An 11020-nucleotide genomic window follows, 5' to 3' on the forward strand; every position below is an offset into this window, starting at 1 on the left:
CTTTGAGCAAGTCTCCCCCACCCTCATGGTTTACCCAGCCTCCCCACCTATCTGAGAAAGAAATTCAGATTTTCGGGGCGTGAAAACGGGACCCGTAAGCTACAAAGCAAGATCGTTTCCTCATAGCATCAGTATTCCTGTGGACAGTGAAAGTGCTGGAATTTGTCATACTACTGTTTCCTCCAGTAGACAACCTTTGGTGAGTACCGAATCTATATACACGCAGAGTACGTGCTAACTGCACGACTTGTGTCACGCACAAAGTGCAAATGTATCTGCTATGTTGCTTGTTTACCTGATTAGTGCAACGGCCTTGCAATTACATGTCTGTGAATGCTCTGGTCTCTTGCTTTTTATGAGCGGAGTTTCATTTTTCAGTAAAGTTAAGTTTCTCTAAGCCTTTGCATACTCCTTGTGCAGCCACAAAGACCAGAACTGTCGATGAACCAAAAAGATCTGCGAAATATCGGAAGGTTTTCCAGGCATTCTCATTGCACTCAGTCTAGATTTCACAAAGGTTTTACAAACTTCTTTCGTCCCTATTCATTTCTTCACAGAAGAACTATGTTGACAAGGGTATTCGAGATCAAATTTCTTCAGCGTTCTTGCAATGATCGAGAAAAACATGGCTGACAGCAAATAGTCGTTGCTAAGGAGCTGAAGGAGGCGGATTCATGTGGGCCTCGTCTGACCTTTGTTTTTAAGCGGACAACACAACCTACACTGAAATGAATCTATATGAAACATAAATTCGATACAGTAAAAACGCCGGCAGCCTGAACAGAATAAAGAACGTGAAAGCCTCTAAGATTTTGGTCAATTCGACTCTCAGGCTTCTGCCACCAGGACTGGTCAGTCATGGAATTTCAATATTTATTTTGTAACTAGCTCAGGGTACTATATCTCGCGCTCCTGGCGCGTCATGCAAAAATCACATGCAGCTTCAGTATTAATCATTGAACATTGCCTAAGGTCACGATTGTCGTAGGGTTAAAAATATGCTTCAAAATATGGAAATCGCCCGCAACTTGCAAGTTTGAACTACACGAGAGAATTCTAATCACGACTGGACTTGTCCCAAACAAGTTGCGTGCGGGAAAATTGAACCGCTCTTAAGTAGTCACCTCTGTTACGAGATACGAAGACATAACGCATTAAAGTAGTTTCTTGCCATGAAGCATTATTTAAAATGCCTTCTTTCGATACAATTTTTCGCTCTCTCTCGTCTTATGTATTGCTAAATGGTATGAAAACCTGTTCAGTCGCTCTTGGAGGATCGTGATAACTAGGAAGCACACAAATGAACGACATAGTCTCCAAAGAAAATTGATTCTGACAGGAGATTGATCGGAAGCCTTTTTTTTAACCTAGATGATGTTTATACTTAACTGTCTAGAAATTCAAGAAATCAGTAATGAATCCTCGGAATATTTGGAACATAAATCACTTTAAAAAACGGAGAGACGACTTCAAAAAGGTAGAATTTGTGTTTCAGTTAATGCCCTTAAGCAAACCGAGAGATTTTGATTACAGCAGCATTGGTGTTTATGTTGATCGGCACGTCCTTTAGCCGCCATATTGTGACAACCTAATGCAAGATTAGTTGAACTTTTTTTTGCAATGGTCAAGGATCTTAAAACAGACTGGTAATATACGTTTCGGCTAACCTGCGATCAGGCGTTCTTTTTAACAGCTGGGGGAAGTAAATGAATCTGGCGTTCATTTTTACTCTTCCCCCGTTCGCCAAAAACACAAAACAAAAACCAAAAACCAACGCCTGATCGCAGGTTACGTGTTTAATACACGCAATGGCGAAATGGCATGAAAGTTAGCCTAAATAGCGGTCAGGTTACCCTAAATATCACTGACTCCACAGTGGTTAGCCCTCAACAACTGTAAGGGTTACCCTTACAGACACCCGTATTCCACATTGACTCTTACCTGTAGTGTCTTTTCGCACAATAGCAAAAACCGTACTGCAGACGAAACCCTCATCTTAGCTATTTTCCATTGACAGTTAACAGGTCCATCGTTGGCGTGAAATGCGGGTTTTCACTTTCCTGTTGCTTCTTGGGGTTCGGAGTGGATGGGCCAGAGAGGTGTGCGACAAAGACAAAGGCCCGACAGGTCTCATCGAATGCTTAAAAATCAAGGGTTACCAGGGAGAGTACCAGTGGGCAACCTGCTTGACATCAGACCATATCCTAGAAAAAAGTGACCGCTATCACATCTGTGCAGACCGCACTCGACACTATTGCTGGTACAAGTGCATGTCCGAGCTGCATCGCAGAAGTTCAGGCTCCGTGTCAGACGATTGCGCCTGTTACCCGCAGGCCCCTCCCAGTATCATCCCGCCTCAAGAGTGCTACAGCCCTGCTGGAAATTCCTGTTATTGGTATCGTAATTGCTTTGAAAGGAGAATTTTTTGCAAACCTTCAGGCAATGCTTACGTCATAAGATATGCCGAGAGGTTTTGCAGAGTGTTCGAAGAACAAAAGGCCAAATTAAGTCCAGACGCGCAGAAGTGGATGGAGGCTGTCCGTAAATGTCAACTGGTTGCTATGGCACCTTTGCTGAGGGACTCAGAAAATCAAACTTGTAACGCAATAAGAGAGAAAGCTCTTGCTTCTTACACTCAATGCTACTTGAATCCAGGTGAAGGAGTGAAGTCGATTTGTGACGTCTTTTGTTGGGATCACTTCAAGATATTCTGGGCAATCAAGGGATCGTTCCTCAAGCTGGATACAGCTTGGGAGTCTCTAAAAGGATTGTGGAACATAGGAACCCAGTGTTCTTCGCCCATCAGCCAAATGGACTGTTTCGAACGAAACTTAAAGAATGTGATCAAACTTTTGAAGCTAAATGTGGAAAATCTCATGCGACGAAAGAGGCGTTCACCAGGTTCTCTTTCAAATAATGATATTTTAAGTCGGTTCGCTGATGGAGTTGGTGAAGCCATTGCAAGTTCCTTGAAGTGGAACACAAATGTGATGGACTGGCTCGCCTACACTTCAAATTGGGTTAGTCTTGGTAATGTGGACATCATCATGGCCATGGCAGACGTAAAAGCCCTGGGTATCGTCACTGCTCCCATCGAATCAGTTAGCTTCGAACAGACTGTTAACGACTTTGCTTCAGCCGTAAAAAAGGGTACTCTTCGGCTGCAGGTGGATGGATACAATGTTTGGATCAAGTCTTTGGCTGTGTGCTCCGATAAATCATGTGTCAAAACCCGGACACTTGCAGTTTCAAATAAGCCTCCTTGGAATGGTGCCACTCGAATTTCTCACGGTAACGGTGGCTTGTTTGCAGTCATTGCCATGCTGATCATGTTGATAGACAAACTGTTATTCTAACGTGAAGTCAGATATAGCAGGTGCACGTTACTAACCACCCAAATAGTGTAGACAACAATGCCGTAAGTTTAACGTTCTCTTTTTTTTTTGTTTATTCATATAATTACTTAGGAGGAGCGACGAGTGCTTAGACTCCCACATGACAGAAGGGATACTCGTGAGTTATTTTAGGGCTGTAAAGTTTAGCATCAATTAGGGATTTTAGAATGGATAGAACCATCAATATGCTCAGCATCAACTACTGTCTTAATGGTAACACGTGAAGAAAAAACACGCAATCTTTCTGTATTGTTGCTTTGGATAAATTAGTCATGCATTCTTAATGGCAACATTCAATGGTAATATTTGATTGTAATTATAAAGTCGCGTTAATTATTCTCTCTCAGCATTTTTTTTTAATGTTATAGTGTTTTTTGGGGGTTGCAATAAAGCCTGTGCCATGGAAAGATTGGTTTTATTTAGGAGATTCAAAATTTTTGAGGAGAGCTCCACCCCTCTAACATGGGACAATGAAAATGCACTTTAAACACAACCGGATTCGTAAGTGTTTTGAGGAACGCTACGAGGTGAAAAACGAATCAAATTTTTCTAATTATGAGTGAAGAAAATTGAATGTGTAACAAACGATATCAGTCTGGGAAACCGGCAAACTTTAATGTGTACTCGTAGCTCGTGTAGTTTGATCGTCGTGGTGAGGATAGAATCACATTTCACATTGTAAATACTCTTCACTACTCTTCTGATTGAACTGATTTAAATTTCAATGCTATTTTTAATTACTGTGAATTTCGCGAGTCCTCCTGGTCTCCAAAGCCATACATTGGAGATATTTCCTCTATAGCGTCATTCAAAGCTCACTCCAAATCAACGAAATGTATCAACACTTTCAGAGATATGCAATTGTGAAATTTCTGTGGGTAAGTTTGGCAGACCCTGTCAGAATTAATGCAATAGATCCACGATTGAAAGGCAATTTCGGCTGAAATATGGAACTTATTCCATGGTTTGTCCGGTTTTAAATTATAGAAGAATTATCTGTACACATAGTCTTTCGTAATAAGTTGTAGCTTTTATATTAAATTGTTAATGCCTGATGTATTTACCGTGTTTTTAAATAAAGATAATGATGATGATGATGTTTCTTGCCTTTGAGGGGGAGAGGGTGGGGGACAACTGTCCTTGAAACACTCCCGAGTCTTTCTTATTGCTGTTGTTATTTTTTACAGATTATTACAATTGTCCTTTTCCCGCCGCTAGAAAACCCTGGTTAAGTCTCTCGTTTCGTCAGTTTTAGTATAGGTCGCTGAGTCTTTCCGTTTGATTATTGTATATAACGGCAATATGCCATTGTCAAGTTTCGAAATGCGAAGGTCTCATTTCGTGATTTAAATACCCATAGTCGAACCTCCACTAACGGCTACTTCTCTTCAAAGGCCACTTCTCTACACTGGCCAACTCTCCGCAACGACCACCTCTCTACAATGGCCAATTTTGTTGGTCCCGGTAGAACATCACGTGATATATTCACTCTTATTTTAACCTCTCTAGATCTATACAACGGTCACCTCTCCACAACGGCAACGGCCCCTAAAACTTGTCCCAGCTGACCAAATAACCTCTCGACAACGGCCAGCTAATTAATTTCTGACGAACGGTGAATTCAAAATCACACTTTTTATTGGAGGTCACCAAACTTGATCCATACTACGCGTCGTTGGTGTCTGTCTCTGCTTAGTTTGTGTTTTATTGATGTAAGTGATGGTGTTACTTATTTATAGGCTAAAATTAGCCTACGTGTAGCCGTACCCACCCCCCGAGGAAAAACGGGAGGGAGGGAACGTCTACGAAGAGCTGACGCGAATCGTGTTATGTGACGTCACGCTTTTGCATGGAAATATATAATGGTTTCTTATTGGATAAAGACCGCGAGCAATACTTTCGAGAATACTGATTGGCTAAAATAGATTTGTGCCAAGCCGCAAAATATCTCATTCTCACATCTGTACGAGTTGCGTTAGTGGCAACTACAAACGTACAGAGCAGTTTGAAATACCGGCAACTGATGAGATCCACATGGAGGATCGAAACCATGGTCTTGCCTGAACTAAGCCGAACAATGGCAGATAAAACACGCAAAACAGTCAACAGACTTGCACCTAAACAGCTACATTTGAATCATGTGGTTCCAGAATGACCAACAACAAATATGATATCCGTGATAAGGATCTACCTACTGTTCTTGCAAACAGCTCTAATCTCAGCCGGGCCCGACGTTACAATATAGAATGCAAGTATAAAGCAACATGTTCACGGTAAGTTTCATATTTTGTCCCCCAAAAGCAAATTCGTGGAGACTTGAGAGCATGTCTTGCAAAAGAATGAGCCTAAACAATGCAAAAACACATGGCAAATTACAGAGGTGTTAAACTCTACGAAGCGACATGCAGATAACAGCGGAAACCATGCAGACCTATGACCTACAAAAATTTGCCATAGCACGATCTAACGGCTAACTTCCTCCTTATTACAAAACATGAAGTGCCCTTCATAAACACGAGTGAAGCGACAAAAAAGGTCGAGTGACCGAACAGAAAACGGCAAATGTACAAATGTCACGAACCGTCGAAGTCTTGTAGGAGAGTCAACCTCTTCGAACTTAAATTCGCGCCTTCTAGCGAATTTTTCGGCTGGAAAACAAGGCCAAACTTGTGGCGTAGTTGATTCTCATAGATTTTTGTAATTCTTCCAGGTTCTGCTGCAAATTATTTCTCTTCTTGAGGAGACCATGACACTGCCTACAAACGTACACTGATGCAGCGTATACATGGAACTCCAAATTTGCGAGCGCGATGTATACATCAAAGATTGTCTCCTTCTTGTTTTGGACCAAAAATCGCTCGGACTCCTTTTCAATCTCTTTAAAACACAATATACATTTGAAAAGGGACATTGACTTGCAAATAAGCTCGAAAGAATAGATATTTACGAGGCATTTGTCTGCGCGAGGACACGAGTACAGACGGAAAATATAATTTATTTACATAACTTACATAAATTACTGTGACGTCACATAACACGATTCGTGCTAGCTCTTCGTAGACGTTCCCTCCCTCCCGTTTTTCCTCGGGGGTGGGTACGGCTACACGTAGGCTAGGCTAAAATAAGCACTTTTAGAAAATCTAAATCTTTTGCCCCCGAAAAGAAGAGGTGTCATCTTACACCCCTTCCTCCCCAAAACGGCCACCTCTCTACAACAGCCACTTTCCTCTGTCACCAAGGTGGCCGTTGCAGAGAAGTTCGACTGTGTGTTATATATACGCATAACCCAGTAAGTTGACATTTGGAAACAATAAAGTGACAAGTAGTCCATGTATGTATCGAGATTATGAAGACCTTCGAAGCGTGACGGTTTTGCAAACCGAAATCACAAGCGCATGCGGTCGAAAAGCTCCTTGTTCATTTCCTGATTTTTAAGGTCTCAGCGGATTTCGATGAATTGTAAACCGGAGGGTCAAATTCGTTATATAGCGTTTGAAGGTTTTGCAATGGTCCAAATATTTCCATAAAGAACCACATTACGAAATATTTGTTTACCGTTTGTAATACTTGAAAATCGTATAAACTGACCTTTACCACTTGACACAATAGCACCATGGAGGTTTTTCTTTAAATGTCTTGCGTTTCTTTTCCCTGTATCAGCTTCTACCATCATTGATTGTAGATAACAAGTGCTAATTCCGCCCGCACTTTGAGAGCAAAAGATTGCAAAATGTCATATACAGCGATATACTGCTTGCGTAGGGTACACCCCCTCAGAATCCGTGTGCAAGCTTTAATTACATGCTTAAATTATTCTAAAAATTTAAACTGGACCTTGTGTAATGTATGTGACTTGCCTGCTGAAGTAAGGTAGAATACTGCGCCGAGCGAAGGGAGAAAGAGGTCGCGAGCTGGGCGGTGCTTTAATTCGGAAAACTATTGCCCTGTTCCCGCCCGAAAGAGGTGATATATTTATGTGTTTCATCATCTAAAATTAAAAATCGATAACCTATTTTAGACCCAAATATAAGAATTAGCACTCATGTGTAGCACGTGATTGTCAGCCACCCAAAAAGGGCTTGCGCAATTATGACAGGGATGAGAAATTCATTAGTTAAGCGAGGGGGAAAATGTTTCTTCCGAAAACCTTTACACAATCACAGACTAATGTCACATAATATAGTCAAATTTTGGACCAAAATGAAGCTAAAACCATGTTTTTTGTTGCCTATATTGTTTATATTCGGCTTCCTGTAAGAAGGCAATGTGCCATCAAAGTACTGCTCGCTGTTAATACATTACGTGATCTGTATTTTGCCTGTCAATCAGTCGTACATATAGCATATCACTCAATCGAATTATAGTTGTGTTAACGAGCGGGTCAGTGCGGTTATCATTCTGGTATACAGAGCGATATACTGGGTAAGTTGGTATTCAAACTTAAATTTGAAAGCTCTATTCTGCATCTGAAACTGTGAAGGCGCCTTAGAAAGGTTGGGTATTAATAGCACACATGCATCCCCGAAAGTGTTGGAGGGTAAATAAGTAGGCACCACTAGTTGCATGCTTCAGCCTGTCTCCTGACTGTCCCGATACCTTTCCCCTTCTAAAAGCTTTTATCAAACTAAAGGGTTTTTCCAAACGATTGCTAAGCATAGAAGCCAATGATTTAGTTAATGATATCCCCTTGATTGAGTAAACCGTTGCACGGAACAGTTTTGTCTTTTTCATCACGACACTGGTCATTCGACACCTGCTCCTCAATAACGCCGCCCTCACATACGAAACCATCACGCAAACCAACGCGGTTCATCGCAGAGCCGTTTGTAAAAAAGTCCAAAGCGTTTACTTCATTGTTTCTTTGTATCTGTAAAAAATTGTGAAAACAGTCGAGTCGTTAATACTTTTGGACATTTTACTGAGTGCTGACATTTATTTTCAAACTAGAAATTGCATTTTTCTTTTGCTCTGGTCGAAAAATGGAATTTGAAGGAGTCGAAAATGAAATGGGTAACTATGTTCATCTACGGCCAAGCACGAAATAGCGTTCGAAAGAGCACGGGAAAAAAAAAGTATAAATTTATCCGAAAGCAACGTTTTTATTCTGCTCAGATACAACGCTTAAATGGCGTTTGTGACCTAACGTGATCGACTATAAAAAAATTAAGTGGGACATGTTCATTACGCATTCACTCTGTTGTAAATCAGTGTCATATATCGACACATACCACCAAACGCCTGCCATTACTTTACTAAATTAAGGTAAATAACAAAATTATTGCTTCTGATTAGCCACGGCAGGGCTGATTTTAGGTAAAGAGGACAGTGTGCGCTTCATGCAGGTAATTTAACAATGTAACCGGAAAAGACATTGCCTAAAATCATTATTTCCTCATATTTGCGGTACAAAATCTTTCTAGATCTGCTGTTCTCAGTCACTTTTTTCGACTGATCTTTTCATTAAGTGACATTTGTTTGGTAATTCGAAGTCTTTTTTAAATTTTTTTTTAACATCAATGTGTACTTTATACAGATTAAGATGAGGTCATTAATTGTCCTGTTCTTCCTGGCACAAAGCGGATGGGCTTCTCAGTGTGGCAAAGATTCGGGTCCATCAGGAGTTGCCGAATGCGTTCAACTAGAGAATTACAACCGATATCAGTGGTCAACCTGCCTCACTAATACCTATATCCAACAGAAAAGTGGACAAAGGCACATTTGTGAAGACCCCACTGCAACTTACTGCCTGTACCAGTGTATGCTTGAAGTGCATAACAAAACTTCTGGCCCAGTGTCAGAGGTCTGTTCTTGCAAAAATGTCAATTCAACATTCAGTCCATACAATCTCTCAACGAACACGTCTTTACCTTCGCAATGCTACAGCCCCTCTGGTAGTTCTTGCGACTGGTATCGCAACTGCTTGGAGAAAAAGTATCCTTGTGAAGCTACGAGCAATGCCTACGCCATACGATACGCTGAAAAGTTTTGCAAGTTGTACGACAAGCGATACACATTATTCAGTGCAGACGGGCAGATGTGGGTGGACGGTGTTCGTAAATGCCTACAGGTCGTTCTTGTGCCATTGCTGCGTCCGTGGATGAAGCCAACGTGCCAAGAGATACGAAAGACGGCGTTTGCTTCTCACAGTCCATGTTACTTGCGTCCTGGCAGAGGCGTGCCATCAGTTTGTGATCTCGGTTGCTGGGAATACTTCAAGATCTTCTGGACCATCAAGGGCTCTTTCACCGAGTTAGACACAGCTTGGGAGTCTATCAAAGGAATGTGGAACATAGGAACCAAATGTGGTTTACACAGTCAGATTCGTAAATGCCTTATTGGAAGAAGTGCGTACCCAGTTAAAGTGGCAAAACTAGAAATCCAAACATTTTCACAAGGCAAAAGACGTTCCAGTGATTCCTTTTCACAAGCTGATGCCAGGAGTAGGTTCGCAAATGGAGTTGGCTCAGCCATAGCAGGTACCTTGAAGTGGAACACGGATGTTATGGACTGGATTGCCCATCTGGCCAATGGTGCAAACTCTGGTGATCCAGAAACCTTACACATCATCATTGTCTTGGCAGACAAAAAATCGCTGGGTATTGTTAATACATCGACTCCATCTGTTAACTTCGACCAGACCATGTTAGAATTTGCTTCCGCTATAAAAGAAGGGCGACTGTTCGTGCAGGTTCATGAGTCCAATGTTTGGGTCAAGTCCTTGGCAACCTGTTCTGATAAATCGTGTGACAACCCACAGACAATGGCTGTTTCGGTTAGGTCTCCAAACTGGAATGGTGCTGTTGGGATTTTCCATATAGAGATTGCACTATGTGCAGTTATTGCTCCTCTTCTCATATTGATGGACAACACTGTCGTTTCAAAATAGAAGCATTGCTGTATTGGTTCCGCTTGTGATGCAAAGTAAAATTATATCAGTGGCTGCTGGAATTGTGTTACCACGATTTTCAAGGTAATCTCGAAATTATTAAACCACCGGCGCCTTGATCATTTTGACGGAAAAACGAACAGATTCCTCTATAATAGCTAAATGTTATGCTTACATCTTAGATTCATTTGCCTAGCTGGCGACTCTGATCGTTAGTACATGTACGAAGGATTATAACCTTGCTTAAAACGTAACTTTTCCAGTAAATAGTAGCAGTTCTACCCGTTGCATACTGCCCGATTGGAACCCGATATCAAACTTTGTAAAATCACCAAGTATTTCAAAACTCCGATTAGATCATTTGAAGTTATCAAAAAATTGCTGAAGCGAAATTTCAGATGTAAGTCTACAGTTGTAGGTAATTAGGGAATAATCAAGATTATCAGAAAAAGTGTTCAGTGTAAATGAAAAGATAAAATTGTAAATTCATTTCATAAATCAGATTCCTTACTTTAGTATATTCTCTTATTAACTTTCCTCAAACAAACAAAAAAAATTGTCTTTTTACTCCAGGAAAATAAAATGTCTTGATATTTCCATATTGTGTGGGAATGAGAAATGATATCATTTTCCCGGTTCTTGACTGAGTAGTTGCCATTGTTTTGAGGTCTTGCCTGATAAACTTGTGCTTAGTGACTGTTACTCCTGTTCTTCAGCAAGAAGTGAAGATAACCATTTT

The 11020-nt window shown here is 41.0% G+C and overlaps 2 protein-coding genes across 2 annotated transcripts; both read left to right on the forward strand.

The window, feature by feature from the left end:
* The first annotated feature begins 110 nt into the window (after window positions 1-110).
* On the forward strand, window positions 111-5130 carry LOC145477726 (uncharacterized). Its single transcript, XM_081455569.1, has 2 exons — window positions 111-199; window positions 2018-5130. The coding sequence occupies exon 2, from the start codon at window positions 2043-2045 to the stop codon at window positions 3354-3356; it is 1314 nt and encodes a 437-aa protein (XP_081311695.1). The 5' UTR covers window positions 111-199; window positions 2018-2042; the 3' UTR covers window positions 3357-5130.
* Window positions 5131-6515: 1385 nt separating this feature from the next.
* Window positions 6516-10883, forward strand: LOC145477758 (uncharacterized). Its single transcript, XM_081455574.1, has 2 exons — window positions 6516-7817; window positions 8929-10883. Exon 2 carries the CDS (start codon window positions 8935-8937, stop codon window positions 10279-10281), a length of 1347 nt encoding a protein of 448 aa, XP_081311700.1. The 5' UTR covers window positions 6516-7817; window positions 8929-8934; the 3' UTR covers window positions 10282-10883.
* Window positions 10884-11020: the final 137 nt, after the last annotated feature.

Source organism: Orbicella franksi, chromosome 2, assembly GCF_964199315.1.
Source record: "Orbicella franksi chromosome 2, jaOrbFran1.1, whole genome shotgun sequence".
NCBI classification, from domain to species: Eukaryota; Metazoa; Cnidaria; class Anthozoa; order Scleractinia; family Merulinidae; genus Orbicella; species Orbicella franksi.

What these genes read in the sequence shown, in the direction of transcription:
- LOC145477726 (XM_081455569.1), top strand. Translation starts at nt 2,043, where the DNA reads ATGCGGGTTTTCACTTTCCTGTTGCTTCTTGGGGTTCGGAGTGGATGG.
- LOC145477758 (XM_081455574.1), top strand. Translation starts at nt 8,935, where the DNA reads ATGAGGTCATTAATTGTCCTGTTCTTCCTGGCACAAAGCGGATGGGCT.